We start from the raw sequence: 24,249 nt of genomic DNA, 5'->3' as shown, positions 1-24,249 counted from the left end.
AAAAATTGTTGTACAGTGAAATTAGTTGGTAGCAAGGTTTGGCAGGGAAGGTTGATTATAGACTTTTTCATAAAATTTGTTATTACTTTTCTCAGAAATATTAAATTTTTTGTTGCAAAAGACACGTGATATTTATTTTAATAAAATTAAATAAATAAATAGAACCAGTTAAGTGCACTTTCAATATTTTGAACTTTTTTCTCAATAGATCGAGAATTCGATATATCGAGAGCCAACACATTAAGTAATAACTAACAAACACGCTTCAATAAAGTTTGAATTTTATAAAGAAAAAAAAAATTACAAAAGAAATGGGTTTTTAGAATTATTAATATATTTGGATTATATCAATATTTTGAAACCATTAGAACCAATACAGCTAATAAAATAAACCAAAATATATTTACAATTAAAACATTGTATAGAATACCTTTATCTTTCAATATCATATTAAAATGCTGTTTCGGCAAATTTGTCAGAGATAATTAAAATTTTAAAACCAATACAGTCGATAGGACAAAACAAAGTATACTTAGTATTAAAATATCTGATAAATAATTTTTATTGCTGCCTACCAAAAGTATTCTAATTTTTGCATAAAAATATTCAGTATTTATATTATAAATGTTTGTCAAAATATGCTACAAGTTTCATGTCCTTTGGTTGAATTGTTACTCGATTCGCGTGAATTGCACACATATTAGCGTCCTGCATATAACGGACCATAAATGCTTCAGTAGCTTCCTGAAGAGCTGCCAATGCTTGACTCTGTATGCGGAAATCAGACTTACTCGTTGATATAATTATTTCTTTTACGACGCGACAAAACGATAATTTTGGAATTAAAAGGTGATCAGTCTTTTGATAATATCTTATTTCCTTTAATGCTTTGATCCCCGGTTTAATTCGTCTAAATATAATTTAAAAAAATTTCGTTCATTAACATTAGTTATATTAACATAAAAAAAACTTACTTGATTTAAACGAAAAAACTCAGTTAAAAAAGAAAAATGTTGAAATTATAAACTTAAGTCTTATAAACTACAATTACATATTTATTCTATAGCTAAAACTTTCGAATTTTCCCATGAAAATAGGAATAAAAGTTTTCCTGTATGATGAATAAAAATTTTACTTCTTTTATATTACCTCCAGAAAACGGTTGTCCACCATCATACTAATTTTCCATTAAAGAGATTCTTTATTCCACATACCTCGCTAATTAAATTTCAAACAATTTCCGATCAGAGCATTTTCAGATCTACAGTAACTAATACAACTTTCTAAAATTTCTAAAAAATTTTACTACCAAATTTCTACAATTCTTGTATCAAATTCTCTACAACAACTTGTGTTCGAAGTCATTGAATTGAAGTTTTTTTTTTTTTTTTTTTTTTTTTAAATTTCTAAGAACAAATATTGAATACTTTTAATGATTTTACTTACCTTATGATTTACAATGCACATTGTGATTAATTAGTAATAACAGTTTTAAATGTTATATTCAATTGATGGCAATAATAAAATAATAAACTTCACTTTAAAATGTTTGTACCTTTTGCGTATTAGTTACATGTATTTAGGTAAATAACTTTAGAATAATTTTCGAACAAATTTCAAAATTATGATATAGTTAAATTCAAAAAACAAGTACAACCAAAAAACTTTATCGAATTTCGTTTACCATCTCACATGGGACCATGAGATGGTATAAAAACAGTTATCAACCTATTGCAAAATGAGCAAAAATATAATTACAAAATAATTATCAAAAATAATTATCAAAAATAATTATCAAAAATAATTATCAAAAATTAATCAGCAAAAATGAGCAAAAATTTAATTAAAGAACAATTGTTATCAAAATAAATTATCTATGTTGTAAATTTTGTTTGTGTATTTTAAATGATTGAAAAAAGAAAAAAACTAATGTCAAAAAAACAACTTCTTTTAGAAAAGCTATTAAAAATTACAGACAAGTAGACGTTTACACGGCTAAAGATGCTGGTTGTGTACACTGTGCTAACAACTGACTTAGCACAAGTCTACAGCTAAAATGTTTGAACCAATTTTGTGAAGAATTAATGAGGTGTACTCTATATATACAATAGAATGTGAAACTTGTAATATTAAATGGGTAATGTTATATATTTTGTCATATATATTATAACAAGATTTTGAAGTTCAATGAGAATAAGAATTAAAACTGTGTTATTGAGAGACTCGAGAAAAAATCTTTAATTCCATCCTTTGGTAATTTAAAACCCAAGAATTCTACCTCCAAAAACATGAACACACATTTGCTTTCCTTTAACTTCATTTCTGCTTTTTTCAGGATATGCAAAAACTCCTTCAACATTTTCTAAATGTTCCTTATCTGTTTCCCTGGACACTAATACATTATCAGTTTGAACTTTAAGATGTAAACAAGTAAACAGCAATTTGCCAACCAGTTTTTTTAATTTCTTGTTGAAAAATCTCCAAACCTTTTGTCCTTGGGAAAGGATTATATATTGCATACTGCTGCCTGATTTATGGACTGTTTATAGTCACTGCACAACTGTATTGTACCATCTTTTATCAGTATTGGAATGATCGGAGCTGCCATCAAGAATGACTAACTGGTTAATGGATACCAGAAGATACTAACCGGATAGGCTCTGCATTAACCAATAATGCATATGGTACAGATTGTGCTCTGCAAAACTTTGGTTTTAGATCTGTTAGTAAATCTATGTATACTAAGATGCCTTTTAATGTACCTAGTATATTTTAGAAGACTGCCAATTGTTTTTTAATTCATTTATCATTGATGGTTTAAGACATTTTTCAATTTCTGAAATTGAGAATATATTCTGCCAATTAATGATTATTATTTTCAGCCAATCACAATTAAAAAAGGAACTTCATCTTAATAATTTTTATACTTAATAAATTGGTCTGCCCATTTATTTTAACAGAAAGCTGAACCTTTCTAACTGGAACAACTATCTCTCCAGTAAATGTTTGTAAAAAAAGTTTTGTTGGATATGCTTTTCCTCTGTATTTTTTTGTGTAAACTTATAAGCATTTCTTGACTCATCACTGAATGACCTAGTGTCAAGCACCCCTTGTAAATAAATACCCTCTATATCATAATTTCTACATCAATTATAATTGGCTTCTTTTTATTAGATTTTTTTCTGTTATAAACATGGTACAGTTCCTCTTTATTTGAACTCTGTATGTTACACTCCTCAAGCTTGTACTGAGATGCTGTACTTCTTGATTCTCTGTATTTCTTGCAACATTTGTGTAGTGTATCCCATGTTAAGACAATAAATAAACTTCTGATCTTTAAATGGACATGGCTCTGTATTATGTTTACTCCCACATCAAAAACACTCACAATCGGATGGTTTTTTTGGTTTAACTTCAATTTGTTAATCGCTAATGGATTAGTGATTTTTACAGGTGCTAGTAAGTATTGAAATAATTTATATGCAACATGTCCAGATGAACTTAATAGAATTGCCCTTTTCTGTTCATTGTTGATAATTTCGTTTGGAATAAAAAAAAAAAACTTTATCTCTTGATATAATTATCCCAATCATCTCCTTAATTAAGTTCTGACAAGCTTCCATAATGCGTAGCCATTATAACCAGTACAATACAATAACAAGTATTCCACTAACAAAATAACTAATACCAAACAAATTAAACAGCAATTATTTATCTCCAAATAATTTGCACAGGTTTCTTGTTAAATACTAAGACTTAAAGTTATATATCACAATCCTAAACAAACAGCTATCTTTTATAACATTTTAAACACATTTGGTAAGTGTTGTTTTAAAGGAAAAATATCTATTAGATAAATTAAAATATTCTGTTAAATATATTTCATGGATATAAAAAAAAAAATTAGTCCTTTACAAAAAAAGTGAGGGTTTCCGGTGTTGTCGGCTCTGAAAGAAAAAGCAGACAGCATCATCCCAATTCCTTAAAAAACATTTAAAAATGCTGCTGAATATAATATTGCTTGATTTTGAAAAATATATTAAGGTTTTTAAAGTAAATTTGTGATATATACTTAAAAAGTCTAATAGTGTAATGAATACCAAATCTTTTTAAAAATAATAAAGGGATCCCAAACCTCCGAGACATGATGTGTTCAAATTAAAGAGAATGATAAAAAAAATGTTTGGGCTAAATTTTTTTTGATTAAAACAAAAGACTAAATGCATACTAAAAAAAACTAACTTTTTTGTTTTAGTTGAAGCTTGCCTTTTTTGTTCTGTTATAGGCCAAATAGACTTCATAATATACACCACAATTTACAGACGTGATGATTTATTCAATTGCATTTTATTCCTATGAGTTTATTACACGACGTCATTGATTTTTTTGTTAGTTTACATAATCGATCTTAAAAACAAACATAAAAATCAATGACGTCATGTACTATACTCTTAGGAGTAAAACGCGCTTGAATAAATTATCAAGTCTGTAGATTGCAGCCTACATTATGAAGACTATTTGGCCTACAATAAAACAAAGAAGGCAAGTTAATTTAAAAAAGTTAGTGGTTCTTGGTATGCACTTATTCATTTGTTTTAACCAATAAAATTTAGCTCAAACATTTTTTTTTATCATCATCTTTATTATGAACAAAACATGTCTCGGAGGTTTGGGATCCCTTTAACAACTTTATATCTTAACAATTGTAAAATAACTTAAAATAACTTAAATATTACTTAAATATATGCATATGTTTTAAACTTAAATATATGAATAATGAATTAAATATGAGTAATGAAGCATTGTTTTTTTTTTAGTTGCATCAAAACTAACCTTGAAAGGACCTTGTAATTTGAAAGCTTTTACAGAAAATTAATTTTATAAATAACAATGTTATGGTACTAAAATGTTTTTCCAACATTCATTACTAAAAAATATATTTTATAGTTGTATATTTTCTGTAATTGCAAAAATGCAATTGCAGTTTTTTTGAAAATTCACAGTTTATTTGACAGTTAACTATTAGTACTAGTTAGAATATGTTGAGCTTTTTTGGGAAAGCTACACTTTTGACAACCCTAATCTCACTAAATGTTACATATCTAGGAGCAAAAATAAATCTTATAAACTTAGAAAAAATAGATTCAAAAAGCTTTTTTTTGACTGCTTGAGTTATGTATGAAGGTTTTCTGATAAAAATAAATCAACAAAATCACCAAACCATGTTTTTTTATTATTGGTTAGGTTACTAACAAAATAGATAATATCCACAGTATTTGCCTTATGGGAACTTATGGAGAAAAAAGTTAAACATCCTTGCACAAAGCTAGCCTTGTATAGGAGCTTGTTACATATTGTACAAACCACCTCAAAGAAATAGAGACAGAAATAAAAACTGAAAAACTTTTATCCTAAGAAGCTAGTTCCTTTGTTTGAGTAGTTAAACCAAAAAAATCTTTTAAAACAATAAAAAATATAGATTAACTATATAATCTATATTTTTATCATTTATGTATAATTTACTAATGACTATCAGACATTAGAGAATTTCTATGAGCCAATGGAAGAGATGGGAGGAGAGGGAGTGGGGAATCAGTTAAGCCTTTTTTTCCTAAAATTTACGTTACTGCCTTAAGACCATGAAGCACGGTGGAGGCAATGTAATGGTCTGTAAATCTTGTGTTACAACAATGTTTGAAACTTTTAGTAATAAACACACACACACATACACACACACATATATTATATATATATATATAATATATATATATATATATATATATATATATATATATATATATATATATATATATATATATATATATATATATGTAAATTATGTTAGTGTACTTTACAAATAGAGTGCTAAATGTTCTTAAAGAACAGAGCAATAACAAATTAGTAAAAAACACTTATCTAACTTTTATCTTCTACTTGAAGTTTCACCATTGCTGGATCATCAGGAAGAGTTCCATCAGGAAGAACTCTTCCTGATGATCCAGCAATGGTGAAACTTCAAGTAGAAGATAAAAGTTAGATAAGTGTTTTTTACTAATTTATATATATATATATATATATATATATATATATATATATATAATATATATATATATATATATATATATATATATAGATTTCAAATATAGAATTGTTATTTTTGGTTTTATTACATGAAAAATTACGTTTTTTAACAAAAAAAACAAAAAAATGCATTTTTTATGTATTTTTATGACAATTTTGATAAATAAGTTGAAATTTTTCCAAATTAAATATTATTTTTGAAACTTTTATATAATTTTGCTTCATTTGAGTACCAGGTTGAAATACTTTTAAAAAACTTTTTTTTTGAAAATTCTAGGGACTCATTAAATATTCAAGGGTCTTGAGGGACCCCATAAAATATATTTTATTCAGAAAAATTTTAAATCTAGTGTTTTTGTATTAGATAGAACACAATAAGGAGGTCTCTGCATATATTTTTCAAAAATGTTGTTTTTTGGGACACCCTAATATATATATATATATATATATATATATATATATATATATATATATATATATATATATATATATATATATATATATATATATATATATATATATACATATATATATATATATATTATATAGGAAATTATGGGACAAATGAACTTATATCCTTGCCTCACAATAGATGCATGGACATTAAATTCAAATAAAAGCTTTATAGCGGTTTCAATACATTTAATTGACAAAAATTTCTAGAACCTTGTCAGTTATGTAATCAATCTGATCCACTCTCAGGAGCGTCACACAAGTGTCAACCTACAGGCAGGCCTGAAGGAAGCAATGGATGCTTGGCATATTCCAGAAGCCTTTATGGTGGTGTCAGATAATGCCGCAAACATTGTGCTAGCACTAAACTCAAGCAAACATGTGCAGCATGTGGTACGGTGTGTCGGGCACACAAGCCAATTAGCCATATATGACATCATTAATGCTGTCCAGACAGTGACAAGTGCGCTGGCGGCCATCAGACGAGTGGCAAAGTTCTTTAGAAGTTCGAATCTGTCCTGGAATGTCCTCAAACAAAAAACAGGCTTCCCCAGCCTGTTTGTCCTATCATGGACTGTGAGACCAGGTGGAGCAGCAAAACGACGCCTTGGCTGCTGTACAGCTGAAACAAAAGCTTGCTAGCGAAATAATCTAATGGTTTAGTTTGGTTGGCAATGACTTTCCTCGCTATTTAGGCATGGTTGCTGCCCTCCTGGATCCTCAATTCAAAATCCTTCCATTTTTGACTGCCACCAAAAAGAAGAAAACAAAAGTGGATTTGTTTTCACGAATTTACAAGCCAAGCACAATTACCAGTTCACCTCAACCCACTTTCAGACAGGAGATGCAAATTTATATTGCAGTAGCTGCTGTACCACTCACGGGAGATCCATTAATGTGGTGGAAGTCAAACAGTTCTCGTTTCCCCCTTCTCTCCAGGTTGGCTGCACAACTTTTCTGCATCATAGCTACCAGCTGGCCAAGCGAGAGAGTGTTTTCAACTGCAGTAAATGTCATAACAAAGAAAAGCTGTCAACTAACACCTGAACATGCAGGGATGCTGGTTTTTCTATACAAAAATTCAGAGATGCGTTTGGGAAACTTGGTTAATGAAAATGATGACAAAGATGAAGAAATAAAAATCAGCAACCATGTCGAACTGACGAATAACAATGACGATGATTAAACAATGTGTACATTATAAATGTATTACATTAATTTACGTTTTTATGATCTTTTGTGCAACTTTGTAAAGTTTGACATTAACATTTTTGTTAACTTTTCATTTGTTATAAGTCAAGGTATTAAATTTATTCATTCCCAATAAGCCAAAGTATTAAAATAAAATTTGTTTGTTATATATTCTTATAACAATTTACAAAAGAAATCTCAACGAAAACTTAGTCGGCATATTTTTTTAACCAATAGAATTTCTTTGTTTGTAGTTTTGACGGGTTTTTAGTGTTCGTGAATATTATTTCCGAAACAAGATGTTTTGAGAACATTCTTCTTTAAGTATGTTTCCACGTTTTTCCGCATAACAATTAGTTATTAAAATACACACTAAAAATTAACTTCATTACTTTAATCTTTCCTAATCAAGTGTTTTTTCAAATAATCAAATAGTAGCGAATGCTTTTAAAACATTCGCTAAAATAGAAATATTTTTATATAAAAAAATTATATATATAAAATATAAAAATCAATATAAAAACATTTGATTAGTAAAGATTAAAGTTGTGAAGTTAATTTTTTAGCATATATTTTAAAAATTAATTGTTATGCCGACAAACATGGAAACATTTAAACTTGAATGTTCTCAAAACATCAATATCGCAACTAAATATTGTATGTGTGGTCAAGATTAGAGTGTAATTGCAGGCCTTTCCTGACCAAGCCTAGTGTAATATATTATTTTCAGTAAATTTAAGAAAAACAGTTTATTTATTATGCATTATGATTAACAACAAAATATATAATAAAATAATTACATTATCATAATACATACAATGCATATGTAAACTAACGGGTGATGCGGAAGTTATCGGACAAATCCTAATTTCATTATTTGAGCATAATAATTAGTTTTTGTGGTTTTATGCGTAGGCATAAACGTTCTATAAAATATAAACTTTATTATTTGAAACACAATTATTTAAAATGAGGTTAAATGCAGCTGAACAAGAATCTTTTCGAAAGCGACTAGAAATGTTTTTTGTAAATAAACCTAATACTAAAAAAAAAAATCGTAAACCATTTTGAAAAGGAAGGATTTGCTCGAAGTACAATATATGATAACCTAAAAAGACTTGAAACTGTTCAATCATTTTCTGATAGAAAGCACCCTGGTTGTCCGACATCCTGGACTAGAGAAAAGAAAGCCGAATTAACGAGACAACAATCGAAAAGGGGTCAGTTAGAGAAAAATAGGTATTAAATTCGGTGTAAATCAATTGACAATTGGTCGTCAGTTAAAAAAAATGAATATTAAATATAGAAAACGTGAAAAGACTCCAAAATACACTATAGAACAACAAATAAAGGTAAAGAAAAGAAGCAGAAAACTAGTTAACCAACTCTATAACACAAAATTGCTTATAGTCATCGATGGCGAAAAATACTTTAGTCTTGCAGGGGACAACATGCCTGGAAATTCTGGATACTACATAAACAACAAAAAGACATGCCCAGAAAGTGTTTGTTTTATAGGAAAAGAGAAATTTCCAAAAAAATTATTAATGTGGATAGCCATATCTGATCGTAGTATGTCCGAGCCATTGTTTCGCACTTCCAAGGCTGTATCGATCAATTCATCAATCTATATTAATGAATGTTTCGAAAAACGCCTTCTTCCATTTATTCACAAGTATCATGGAGACTTTAACTATTTATTTTGGCCAGATTTAGCAAGTTCTCATTATTCTAAAGATTCTCTAAATTGGATGGACCAATATGTCTATTACGTTGATAAAGAATCTAATCCCCCAAATGTGCCTCAAGCACGACCAATTGAAAATTTTGGGGGACATTTGGCACAGAAGGTTTACGAGGGAGATTGGCAAGCTTCAACAGAGCAAGTTTTGATTGATCGCATTAAACTAAAACTACAAGAAATTGATTTAAACTTTTTACAGTCGCATATGAAAGGCGTCAGAGCAAAATTGAGATCAATTGCAGATGGTGGTGTTTTTTCATATAAAAAATAATATATTTTTATTAAAAGATAAATGCTTTATTTAAAAAAAATATAAAAGTAGTTTGTTTTTTTATTTATAAATAAGTTATTGACGTTTTTATTTTGTCCGATAACTTCCGCATCACTTTTTATTACTAAAAAATAAGGACTTCATTCAAAAACGGATAGTCGGTTAATGGAGAGGGTTTTCCAAACGGATAACCGACAAAATCACTAGTTGTAGTATTGCTCGTAGAGATCAAGGATAGAAACTTCTGTGGTACTGTAAAGTTGTATCCTTGGTCCTGCATTGTTTTTCATCTAGATTTATCTTACTGACAATCTTTCACCTAGAGTGGCTCTATTTGGTAATGACTCACATTTATACTCCTGTCATGTAAAAAAATCAGCACTTTTTAATTGTTTAGAACACCCAGCAAATCTGATGTCTCTTCTGTAAAAGCTTCAGTGGCTTGTAAATTTCAACTCCAATTCAGTTATTAACTGCAAATTAGTATTGCAATATTGTTGACATTCCTTATGGAATAGCAACACTCTAACAGAGTCCTCTATTTTATGCCTTCTTTGAACTGATTTTTTTAATTCATTCACTACTGAACTCTCATGGAAACCACAACCAATTGCAAAAGTAGCATCTGCTAAGGTTACCTCTGTTTATTGTACTTGCCATTGCAACATGACACTTTTCAATACTGGAATGCAATCTAGAACTATTGTTATCCTGAGCTCTGTTCTCATAATTCCACTTCTATTATTTCTCTGCAAAAGACATATTAGAAGTACACATCTCCCATTTTATGGAGGCTTTCACTGGAGAAAATGCAAAAGACTAAAGTTAAAGACTATATGTCAGAAAATCAGTGGATTGTCATCTGCTATCTTTGGCTGATAATGTCAACACTCGGAATTAGGGTCGACATTCGGCAATGCTGACCTAACTGCCGACTTAAAAGTGTTTGAGGTCAGCAAAAAATTGCAGACCTTGTTTCGATGTTTTAGGGTAAGACCTTTGAATCAAATTTTTTTTGCCGACCTGATGCTGATCTCTAAAAGATTGAGGTCGGCAAATTATTGCCGACCTCAACTTTTCTAATTCCGAGGGTTGTAACGTTGTAGAGAAGGAAGTAAAGAATAAGATGTTCGACAGATTGGTTCAGTATGATGTTCCTGACAAGTTTAATATTGCAAAATCTAAACTACCAACCACTACCCTCAGTCCCCTGAGGTCAATAATATTTGAGTCCACTGAGGTCAAGAAAGCTGAATCCTGTTAAAAATTGCAGATTTTAGGCAATTCCTTGTTTATTAAACTATAATGTGGAAAATTAGAAAGTTGCAAGTCTTCAAGATTTTAGGCAATTCCTTGTTTATTAAACTATAATGTGGAAAATTAGAAAATTGCAAGTCTTCAAGATACTATCTTATTTTAATTTAATTTATCTTACATATAATTCTTTATGAAACATAAACTAGAGTGAGTTAAAATTTATGAATTCCTAAAATGAATATTGATATAAAATATTTTTCCAGCAGCAGATTTTAGGCAATTCCTTGTTTATTAAATTATAACGTGGAAAATTAGAAAGTTGCAAGTCTTCAAGATACTATCTTATTTTAATTTAATTTATCTTACATATAATTCTTTATGAAACATAAACTAGAGTGAGTTAAAATTTATGAATTCCTAAAATGAATATTGATATAAAATATTTTTCCAGCAGCAGATTTTAGGTAATTCCTTGTTTATTAAACGATAACGTGGAAAATTAGAAAGTTGCAAGTCTTCAAGATACTATCTTATTTTAATTTAATTTATCTTACATATAATTCTTTATGAAACATAAACTAGAGTGAGTTAAAATTTATGAATTCCTAAAATGAATATTGATATAAAATATTTTTCCAGCAGCAGATTTTAGGCAATTCCTTGTTTATTAAACGATAACGTGGAAAATTAGAAAGTTGCAAGTCTTCAAGATACTATCTTATTTTAATTTAATTTATCTTACATATAATTCTTTATGAAACATAAACTAGAGTGAGTTAAAATTTATGAATTCCTAAAATGAATATTGATGTAAAACATTTTTCCTTGTATTCTCATATATAATGAAATGTAAATAATTTGTTTTTTAATTTTTATAATTTTTTAGATATGTTTAGGTCCTGAAAAAATGGGCAGTTTTACATAAAAGCCATATAATTAGATGATCTTATAGAAATAAATCATTTATAATAAAATTACGATCTTAAATGTTGCAACTTATGTGGATTTATATAGACAGTTAATAAAAAAAAATTCAGATAATTTTGTTAGAAATAAAAAAATATTTATCTTTTTAGTTTGAAAACTTTAACTTTATATATATATATATATATATATATATATATATATATATATATATATATATATATATATATATATATATATATATATATATATATATATATATATATACACATACATACATACATACATATATATATATATATATATATATATATATACATATATATATATATATACATACATACATATATATATATATATATACATATATACATATATATATATATATATATATATATATATATATATATATATATATATATATATATATATATATATATATATATATATATATATATATATATACACACACACATCATTTGCAAGAAAAATGAAAAAATAATATGTATTTAGTTTAGCAATATTAATTTATGTATATTTTTGTATACACATCTTTGAAAAGTAGGAATACTTAAGTTAAATGTGTTACTGAATTAAATTTATCAATATTAGATTAAACCAAGTAAATAATGCAGTAGTAACACTCTTTCTGAAATAATGGATTTAATTCACACTAATAAATTCTTAATAATGTTTGGATTTATATAGTTATAAAGATTTATGAACCTGTACTTATGTAGTTGTATTCTTTGTGTCTATTTTAAATGCCAAAAATACAGGGAAGATCAAGATTAGATCACTGTCTTACCTCTGATACTGCTTGTCTTTAAGAAGCAGTTGAAAATGAAAAAAGACAAGATTATACTGCTGCATTTTATTAAAAAATTCTATTTCACTCCTAAAAAAAAGTCAAGCATTAAGTTGGGAGTTCCTAGAAAACAAAGAGCAGAGTTAAAGAGAAAAAAAAAACGATTGACAGAAGATTTGAAAAGTTGTAGGTTGTATGAGTCAGGAAAACATGAAAATGTTCCCATTTAAAAAAACTAGACAAAAGTGTTTAGAGCATGCAGGGACAAATAAAGTAAAAGGAAGTGACTTTGTTGAGTGATGAGTCAGGTAAGAATGAGTTTTGGCTGATGGAACTAGAGATAATAGTTTCTTTAAGCAGTAACAACGATATCTATAAAAAATAGTATATGTAAAAAAGAGAAAGAGATGCAACTTTACAATGAAGGAAGAGAGGCTCTGGCAGATAAAACAGATCTAACTAGGTTTACAACTTATTTTCGGATACATTTTTCTCTAAAAGAGAAAGAGCATCATTAGAAGAACCAGCCGAAATATGACATCAGTACTTCATAGAGTAGTCTTTTCCAGTGAATTTTAAATTCAATGCCAACACACAAAAAAGCACTGACCAGATTGTTATTTTTAGGGTGGCATGCGCGATTTTAAAAATTAATCTTTAATTGCTATAAAAATAAAAAGAAGCAAAAAAAATGGTTTGATTAAATAGTAAAACATAATAATATATAGCGAAATTAACACACAAAATATATACATAAATATCACTGAATTTCATTGAGAAAATAAATGTAAAATATAGGATTTCTGTATATGTAATAAAATATTATTGTAGATAAAAATAAAGAATTAAATTCACCTGTGTGTTGTTGTATCATTTCTTGATTTACTGGTAGTTTTGTTTGGAGTTTCATTATTTATTGTATTATTTCCTGATCGTTCAATATTCCTTCTTTTTTTATTTGCTATTACTAATGGAGAATCACTTTTTCTTTTCTTTTCTTTATTCATTGGTGTTGATGTTGACTTTGGAGTTTTTAACTTTATTTCTTTTCCATTAATTACGGCAGCATTTTTTGACTTCATCTTATAGTACCTTTCAAAAAAACATATAGTTAAATTTAAAAACTGTAGATTAAAAAAGCATAATAATGTTTATCAAAAGAGACATCTATGATAAATGTTTGTGATGTGAAAAAAATTTGTTACAAAGATTTGCAAAGGTCATTGCGTCTATTTTAGATAGGTGACCAATCTAACCATCAAATTTAACTTTCATAGTCTTTTTACACACTTTAATTAATTTATATATAAATTGCTGCAAGATGTTTTAGAATACACGTTAGGTCTTACCAACAAACAAAAAAAATTACTTTTGTTATGATAGAAAAATAAAATACAAAAATTTGTAATTTAACAAAATAAACGCAATTTTACAAAAATTCGCGCGCATTTCTGTTACAATAAAATCGAACTGCCGAAGTTCGGTTTTCTGGTTAAATAGTATACGCCACTGAACTAATGCCACTGGCCAAAGTATAACCAAAATTAGTAAAATTAGAAAACATCAAAATATAATCATGTTATACATCTAATTATTTGCTTTTAAGGTCAGGTAATCCGTTTCCGACATTGGTATTGAATTTCGACAACGCTGAACGACGTGCTATGTTGCAGAACGTGCAAAGACATTGTGCAAACTCCAAATTTAAATATGTTAATATTTATGTCAGATGATACAGTTTTGCTGAAAATCTTGGTGATTGGAATCTGGGAACAAAAATACCTGAAAAGTTGGCCCTCATATCCCAAAAGGCGGTCGTGCGGCCGTGGCGCAGTGGTTAGAGCGCTTGCTTTATAAGCAGGAGATCCAGGTTCGAAACGAGCTTTGGACATATTTCGCGTCACGGTTAGGAAGGAGGCGTGAACTTCCTGGTTAAATGCACTTCCGCGGTGCTCTGTGACAAGACCGTTATGACTTTTTGGGGCACCTAAAAAAAATTAAAGAAATAAATAAAAAAAAAAAAAAAAAAAGGCGATAAAATGTTGGCCCCTTTGGAATTTACTGAAAGAAAAAAGATGAAGATTGTAGAGCAAGATAACGATTGACGGACGACTTAAAAGATTGTAAATTATATGAATCAGGAAAGCAAGATGAAGGAAGCGAATTCCAAAGAACTGATGACTCTTTAGAACAGTGTCCATTATAGCATTTGTAGAAAAGAGAAAGAGAAGCAACATTACGACGATGTGATAATGGTTGGAGGTTGTCTGCAAGAGCAGGTCCAACTATGTTTAGAATGCGTTTTTGCACCGTGTCTAAAAGAGAAAGAGCATCATTAGAAGATCCGCCCCAGATATGGCAACAGTATTCCATACAAGGCCGGATTTGAGATTTATAGAGATAGAGAATAGAATCCGGAGTAAGAAAGTGATGAGATCGATAAAGAGATGCAACCTTGACAAAAGATTGGAAGTAAGAGTTAATCCTAGAAGATGAAGAGTAGGTGACTCATCGAGTACATCACCGTTCATAAATATAGGAAGACCTAAATTATTGCGATAACAGTTGGCTAAAAAAAATTGAGTTTTATCTGTATTGAAGTTCACCAGCCACTGTGAGCCCCATGCTGTAGCAGAAGTGAGATCCTTTTCAAGCTCAAATGCCCCCCCCCCCAAGCAATCAGAGGGTGTTTGTTTCTTATCACGACAAGAATAAATGGTAGTATCATCAGCAAACAATGCCACCTTAGATGTGAGAATATCTGGAAGATCATTAATGTAAATTAAAAAGAGTATAGGGCCAAGGATAGAACCTTGAGGAACCCCTGAAGTTACAGAATAAGAAGAAGAGTGTTGTCCATCGAGGACAACTTTTATGCTACGATTGGAAAGGAAGGATTCAATGATCTTAAAGATGTTGCTGAATACACCATAAGAAGGAAGCTTATGGAGAAGACCAGCATGCCAAACTTTATCAAAAGCTTTTGGAATGTCAAGAGCGATGGCCTTAACCTCTCCACTTTCATCTTATGCACAATAAAACCTGTCAGTTATTACTGTTAGCAAATCAGCTGTAGAACGAGAAGATCAAAATCCATATTGATGGTCAGAAAGTAAGTTATTAGATTCAAGATGAGAATTTAAGTGTTTGTTAATTAGAGATTCAAAAACCTTGCTTATGATAGGAAGAAGACTAGTAGGACGGTAGTTAGACGAATCAGATCGCTCCCCAGAATTTTTGAAGATAGGGATAACAGATGCCGCTTTCCAGCAAGCTGTAAAACAAGACTCTGATAAGCACATGTTGAATAGTTTTGAAAGTAGCTCTCAGAGAGGCTGATTACATCAATAGCTGAAAAATATCAAAGTATTAACAGTGCCATGTTGCGCATGGATGGTGTCCCTGTTTGTACTTTTGGTGTGCATTGCGGAGGCCATATTTGGAGCCCTTTGTTACGGCTTAGGGTTTATTAGTAGTAAAGAGGCAATTGCTTGGGCTATTAAACAGTGTTCTGAGTACTATCTACGCTTTGAGTCAAGTTCTTCAATCTAATTTTAAAATGAATAAAGTACCAAAAACTATAAAACACAAAAAATCATCATCATCACCAAGTTCTCTAAACCTATCATTCACTAATATTCGTGGTCTTCGAAGTAACTTTTCTTCTGTTGAGTCTTATCTCTTGCAAAGTTCACCATACCTACTTGCTCTTTGTGAGACTTATTTGAGTTCGGCTGTCTCATCTTGTGATCTTAGTGTTGATGGTTATCTTCCTCTAATTCGTAAAGACTCCAATAGTCATATGCTTGGCCTGGGCATTTACATTCGTAAGAACTCACCCATTTGTCGTGAAACTAGGTTTGAATCCACAGACTATTCTTTCATGTGCTTTCGTTTAGCACCACTTCACTCTATTGCCTTTCTCTTTGTTCTATATCGCTCTCCTTCATCTCAAGACTGCACTCTTTTTGACGTAAAGTGGAGGTGCTTTTATTTAAGTAAATAATAATTTGCGGTTTATCATTAATTTTTATTTAATATAACTTTATTTCGCTGATTAAACAATATTAAAATTTTCATATCACCATTTAGAAAATGAGTTACATCGTAAAGTTAAAGAACTTGATAAAAACTTTTTAATTTTTTTATAATATATATATATATATATATATATATATATATATATATATATATATATATATATATATATAAATATATATGTATATATATATATATATATATATATATATATATATATCAAAATGCATATCTGTGCATGTGCTGTGGTTACCCTTTCTAAATAATTTAAGCCTATTTTTAGTTCTGAAGTCCAATGCAGTTGATAATGCCGCCCGGCGGCAAAGTAACTTTCTGCCGAAAAGGCCAACTTTTTAGGGAGGCGGAAGTTGTTAGCAGCGGCCTCCCATTTGATTTTTAGCGGCAAAATGTTCTTTCTTCCACCTCCAGTAGCTTCTAACTGGCTGCAGCCGCCAAATTGGAGACGGAAATATTTGCCACTCGCCGGCGGAAGTAATAAAAAATAATTGTTCGCTTGCTTTTAAGCAATTTAAAACAGTTCGTTTGCTTTAAAGCAATGTTAATTAGAAACAAATGTTAAATATTTGAAATCAAGTTTCATTTTATATAATTATTTGCAAAAGTTTTTAGTATTTAAAAAAGTTTTTTTTTTTTTTCAACTAATACATTAAGTAGAATAAATCTACTAGTAGAAAAACAAAAGTTAAAAGTTTAGTTTTATTATTCAAAACAAAAGTTAAAAGTAGGAAAATCTACTTTTATGCCATTGGCGAATAAATCTTTTCGACAAAAAAAAAATTATAATTAGTAATTAAATTGACTGATTTTGGTTTAAGTTTTTTAGAACAAGTTGACATGCTAAAAATTTTATCTATTTATCATTTGACGTAACGTTAAATACTTATTTTTAATAATTGGATATTGTAAAAGTTATTGAAAAAATATATGCTGCTTATGAAAAATTTGCGACCACGCTGTATTACGCCAATAGTTTTGACAAAAAAAAAAAAAGTTTTATAAACTTTAAATTTATATAAATAACATTTATAAATACTTTTATAAATGTTATTTATATTTTACTCTATACTTTTAAAACGTTTAAAGATATTGACTCCTCTACTTGTACACGTTGTAATGTTTTAAGCGATTAAAAGTTTAAAACGTTTTAAAGTTAAAAATTTATTCGATAGTCGTAGAAAAACACTGTAAAAAAATGTTTTGCCGTTGACAGTTGGCGTAGTTTCAAATTGTTGTAATGGTTTGTTTTGTGTTTCCATTTATAATAGTATATCATTCTCTTTCATCATTTATATATCTACTGTTACGCTTAAACAGATAACATCTTTTTATTATACGTTTTTTTAACGGTCAACGGCAAAACATTTTTTTACGCTGATTGAGAGGGCAGACAGACGGTCGGGAACCACTTTCGTTTCATTCACCTATCATCAGATGTAAAATATTTAACTTTTGTTCTTAGCTAATATTTTAATTGCTCGTTAACTTAAAGACAAACGTGCAATAATTTTTCATTACATCCGCCAGCGGTGGGGGGGGGGGGGCGGGGCAAATATTTCCACCTCTAATTTGGCAACCGCAGCCAACTGGGAGGCAGAAGCTATTGGAGGCGGCCTCCAAATGTTTTTGCCTCCAAAATTTCTTCTGGAGGCGGCCACCATTAGCTTCCGCCTCTCTATTGACGTCGACCTCCAAAACATTTTGCCTTCATAAAAAAAACTCTGACTGCGGCCGCAATTAGAAAGGCGAAAGCCACTGGAGACTTCCGCCTCTCTATTGGCATTGAATAGAAATTGAAAGAAGTCTTTATCATAAGTTTAGTATTATTATTAATTAACTACTTTTTTAATTTTATTTATTTATTACTATTTAGTGATCAAAAAGAAAACAAAAATACAATAAATCTGTTTATAGCTTGATAAAAAGGTGCTAAACCAGGCCCCTCTATGCTGAAGAAAAAAATACACAGAAGCTACAGACAAAGCAGCAGTTGTATCTCTAAAAGTTACTTTGTTATGCTGTTTTTAAAAGCATTGATTGATGGAGCGTTCACTGCTGCTTGGGAAAGCGCACTCCATGGGACAACAACTCTATTGGAAAAAAAGTTATGTCGTTCTTCACAATTTCGTACAAGCTGGCGTTCTAGTTTTTGATTTTGCCCCCTCAAAATATACTTGGCTTTACTGTTTGAAAGTTTTTACGGGACAAAAAAAATTACAGGTTTGTGTTTTTACGCGTGATTTTGAATTGTTCGATTAGGTCTGCTCTTTTACGGCGTTCTGTAAGTATTGTTAGACCAAGCAGTTGGAGTCGATTTTCATAGAACAAGTGTTTAAAAGATGATATTTTTTTTGTTGCTTGATGTTGGACTTGCTCGAGGATAGCAGTGCCAGACTTTAAATGCGACAACCAACAGTAAATTCGAGGTTGGAGTGAATGTAAATAAGATACAATGTGCGCCATAAATAAAAACTGTGACTCCAAAATATTTTTTTGAATCGCCCTAGCATTCAATTCGCAATTGATGCAGCTGACTCTACTTGTGGTCTGACGTTAAGGTCTTTAAGGACCATCACACCTATGTCTCGTTCGACAACCGCCTTTTTGAGTAGATAACGCGTGCCGTCAACGTTGGCCATTAAGTAACAACATACAGTTTCATATGATGAATAATGCTGTCTGGCAGGTCATTAATGAAGATTGCGAAAAGTAATGGAACCAAGACCGCGCCTTGAGGCACACCACTAGTGACTGCTTGCCATTCAGATGTAATGCCGTTGACGACCACTATATTATAATTTTTAAAATAAATCACATATTAAAAAAAAACATAACATTTTTGGTTTTTACATTTTCCGATTTTTTAAAGTTCCTCTTTTCTGTTTGTTGAGTGCCTTTTTCTGTGGTCTGCCACAGTTAGTAGCAAGTTCTGTTTTAATGCTTTATTCTGACGCAGATGGGTGAAATCTTGAATCAGTTTGGTTTCTATATATGCCGTGTGTAGATATTTGTACTCTGAGAAATTGTGCCGCTCCCTATTCTTAATTAACCTTGAATAATGAAAATTTACAAGACTTGCAATTACATATCTAATATATAATAATAATAATAATAATAATAATAATAATAGTAATAATAATAATAAAAATAGTTAATAGACTTAGCAAACAAGACTTAAGTCTTTAAATTATGATAAAATCAAGCTTATCGCCTATAAAACACTTCCAAAGACGCCATGTTTTAAGTTTGTTTTACACTATATTTTACAACGTTACTATAAAAAAAATTGACAATAAGACACAATAATGTCTTTTAAACAATTACTTGGATAACACATTTAATAATTACTAACATAAGTCAACATTAATTCGTATTAATGTTGACTTATGTGATTAACGCACAACTTTTGCGCGATTCATATACAGTGAATAAAAACATTGTTATCACTGAATTAGTGAATCGGGTGCAATAACACTAAGGAAGAGAAAGAGGACATCATGTTGTAACATGCTTGGAAGTGTATGGTAGTGTTGTGCATGCGCTGGCAAGCATGACTCACTGACCGGCATGCGCAAGGCTCGGGTTCCGTCACTCCGCCGCGCCGACGCTATCAAACGATGTTTTGCATTCTTTTGGTTGTTACTATCTCGCACGAATGAGAATCTTGATCATATGTTTTTTAATTAATTTTTAAATAAAGATATTGTACGAGTAATCAGATAGATATTTTAGGCTCGTATATTGTTAATATATTATTTTCATTTAAACCAAGCTTTTACTTATTTGTTAACGAAAGTAAGACCTCACCCAGCGAGGTAATAATAATAAAATAATAATAATAATTAAAAATTAATTAATAATACAAAATAAAAAATAACCTCCTGAACGTGAGGACTGGAACGGCCGCTCTACTCGCTCTACCCTAAGGACGGCACTAGACATGGTTGGTGAACTGATTTGTAATTACTTAGTTCATAATCAGAATTTTTTTAAATGCTTTTCAGTAGGATGTACCAAAAAAAAAATACCTCTCAAATTTTCCCATTCTCAAAGGTCCGAATAGACTAAAAATACTAACAACACGTTTTTTATATGTGTAAAAGTACCATCAGTAAAACTTCATTTTTTTAAAAAAAAAATGCATTTTAAGGAAAAAGTTGTGGATTTTAGGATTTTAACTCTTTTGATAATAAATACTTCCAAATTTTTGATGCTGATTTTTATTCAATTTCTTTGTAGTATTCTTTATGGTGACCAACTTATAAAAAGTTCCTTTATTTAAGCACTCCTTAAAGGAAGTTTTAGCAGTTTACTTTAGCAGTTTTCAGTTTTTCTTTCCTGAAAAACTGAAAACTGCTAAAGTAAAACCTATTTTTAAATCAGGAGATACAAGTGAAATAGACAATTACAGACCAATATCAATACTTTCTACATTCTCTAAGATACTTGAGAGAATTATGCACAATAGAGTATATACTTTTTTTTGAAAAAAATAATTTTATTTACTCCAAGCAATTCGGCTTTTAAAAAAATACATCAGCTGAACACGCAATCCTTCACCTAGTTGATTAAATAAAAAACTCTTTTACAAACGGAGAAGTTACATTAGGTGTATTTATAGATCTCTCTAAGGCTTTTGATACAGTCGACCACAAAATATTATTATCAAAGCTTAACATGTATGACATAAGGGGTAGAACGAACAAATGGATAGAAAGCTACTTAGATAAACGTGTGCAATCTATATACTATGGAGATAATAAACTCTCTAATCCTTCCATATTAAAGTGTGGTGTTCCTCAGGGTTCAATACTTGGGCCTTTGCTTTTTTTAATCTACGTTAACGATCACTATCGGGCATCAAAAAGAGTTTCAACTATAATGTTTGCTGATGATAACAACTTTTTTATCTCCGGAAAAATTATAAACGAACTGTGCGTAGAAATGAATCAAGAATTAGAAAAAATTTCTGGATGGTTTAGGGCAAATAAACTTTTTATTAACTTAAGTAAAACGAAGTTTTCTTTATTTCATCCTTCTTATAAAAAAAAGAAGTTGAATCTTCTCGTCCAAAATTGTTTATTGAAAATAGAGAAATAAGTAGGGATAATGTTACTAAATTTTTAGGTGTTTTTATTGACGAAAATCTAAATTGGAATAAACATATCGCCTATTTAAGTAGTTAAATATCTAAAAGTATCGGAATAATATACCGATCACGGCATTTATTAAAAAAGCCGCTACTCAAACAAATCTACTATAGCTTTGTTCAAAGTTATTTAAATTACGGTAATACAGCATGGGGTAATACCTATAAAAGCAAACTAAAACCTCTCTATCGTAAACAGCAGCATGCTATACAAGTAATTAATTTTAAAAATAAAAACGAACACACAAAGCCTCATTTTGAACAGACTAACATTGTTTGAACTAAATATATATAATGTTCTATGTCTTATGTATAATAGTAAAATGCAAAAAACTCCTTCAATTTTCTATAGTCTTTATAAACAAAAGCCCGAGTATAAATACCTGTTGCGCACAAATAGTACCTTTTTGAGCCTTCATGCAAAACTAAGCTTGTGCAATTTAAAATTACTTATCGTGCACCTCATATCTGGAATAAGTTTTTATTACTTAATCAAAATATTATTAACCTTGAAAACTTAAATGGCTTTAAAAAAACTATTAAAAAGTGTATTTTAAAGTATAAAAATTTACTTACTGATTTTTTCTAAATTTGTTCACTGCTAGCTTCTTATATAAACTCTTATTTTTTAATATACTTTAATATATATTTCAAACATTGCGTTAGCAATAAACGTGGTAATATTAAGAAAAAGTAACGATACATGTTTATATAATTGTTATCTTACACTTTGATACAATTAAAATGTAACAATTTAACATAAATATTTTGTAAATATTTTAATTTTTCTATACGTATATATATATATGTATGACAATGTAAAGCGGTTCTTGATGATAAGACCTTTTGGTCTTCTGCAAGTTTCCCGCGTTCTTCTTACAGTTCGTATTATAGAAGTTTGTTTATTATTTATGTTTGCGATTTTTTTTTTTTTTTTTTTTTTTTTATAATTATATGTATATTCAATCTTAACGAATCTTTATTATGTAATCACGAAAATGTATACTATGGAACAAAAAATACATAACAAAAAAAAAAAAAAAAAAAAAAAAAAAAAAATAATCTCATTTATAGTCATGGTCAGGAGATATAGAGCATCTGCCATGGACCACAAAAATAAATATTTATTAAGTATATAAGAAAATCTTAAAAATGCACTTTCCTATTAAAAAAAAGGTCATTGATAATATACTTTAACTGTATCCGGCTTAATGGCAGGATCCAAGTTGATAAAAATAAAATCCTGATTACTTTCCTCTAAATAGAAGATATAACTAGTTCAAAAAGCATTTTATAGTGTGCTCTGTTAAATGTCTATGTGGTCAACGCTCTCATGCCAAACTACAGTGCCTCCCTTGCAATGGTGTACAAGAATGAAACAACATATAGCTCATTCTAATCAAACCTGATGATCACCTTATATCTACTAGTTACCTAGATGTTGATTGTTTTTTATTTATGCTGATTCTTAACTTTTTGTTTGTTTTTTTATTTGTTTACTTGTTTATTTACAATTGAAAATTAAAAAAATAACATTATTTGTTATCTTACAACAGCTTCAGAAATAAGAAGTTCTCCTTAATTAGCCTAATTTAAAACATCAATCAAAAAAGAAGAAGCACACCCATGATTGAGATCTTTACATAACCTGCTTTTGCAATTGAGATCTTTGCTTGAAAACCTTTGAGACCAAATATATTAAAAACCTTAATAGATTTAAACTTTAAAGTTGCTCTTATCAACTCTATCTATCTGAGGTATATATCTTATATATTTTTAAAGCTCGGGAGCTAGTTTGTGGACAGGAGGTTAATTGGATCCTTAAAAAAAAACACTAGCTTTCTGGGATTAGTCTGTATCTTCTTCTTTTTTTCTTCATTTTTTTTATTCTTGTGAGGACAACCCTTATTAACAAATAACATAAGTTCTTAAATTATATAACATACATTAATTAATTTATTCTATCATTCATTAAACAATTGTTAAACTAATGATTATATGTAAAGTGCATATATGTATACATATATGTAAAGTGCATATAGCATAACAAAAAAATATGCATGTAGTATATATCTCAAAAGCATGTAATACAATTAAACACTTTAAAATTAAATTTTGATCACAAACAACTTTCTTTTTAAATAACTAAAGAACGATTAGCATGTTACATGTTGTTATTTTTATAGGCATATATAGGTTCAGATTTTGTTAAAAAATAAGTATATCGTCACCTGAGAATAGCTTACACATTGTTGGTAAAAGCGGTTAAAGTTTAAGAGGATATTACAGCTCTCGTATTTTATATCTAGTTTAGG

The 24,249-nt window shown here is 29.3% G+C and overlaps 1 protein-coding gene across 1 annotated transcript; it reads right to left on the bottom strand.

Moving 5' to 3' along the window:
- Positions 1–336: 336 nt before the first annotated feature.
- LOC100203456 (histone H3-4) lies at positions 337–14,145 on the bottom strand. The gene is made up of 3 exons (XM_065790574.1): positions 14,079–14,145; positions 13,585–13,821; positions 337–910 (listed from the first exon to the last, which is right to left on the bottom strand). Exons 2-3 carry the CDS (start codon positions 13,809–13,811, stop codon positions 619–621), a joined length of 519 nt encoding a protein of 172 aa, XP_065646646.1. The 5' UTR covers positions 13,812–13,821; positions 14,079–14,145; the 3' UTR covers positions 337–618.
- Positions 14,146–24,249: the final 10,104 nt, after the last annotated feature.

The sequence above is a fragment of the Hydra vulgaris genome, chromosome 02, assembly GCF_038396675.1.
Source record: "Hydra vulgaris chromosome 02, alternate assembly HydraT2T_AEP".
In the NCBI taxonomy this organism is placed as follows: domain Eukaryota; kingdom Metazoa; phylum Cnidaria; class Hydrozoa; order Anthoathecata; family Hydridae; genus Hydra; species Hydra vulgaris.
The sequence above is the reverse complement of the archived record's forward strand: the minus strand, read 5'-3'. Positions and strand labels throughout refer to the sequence as shown.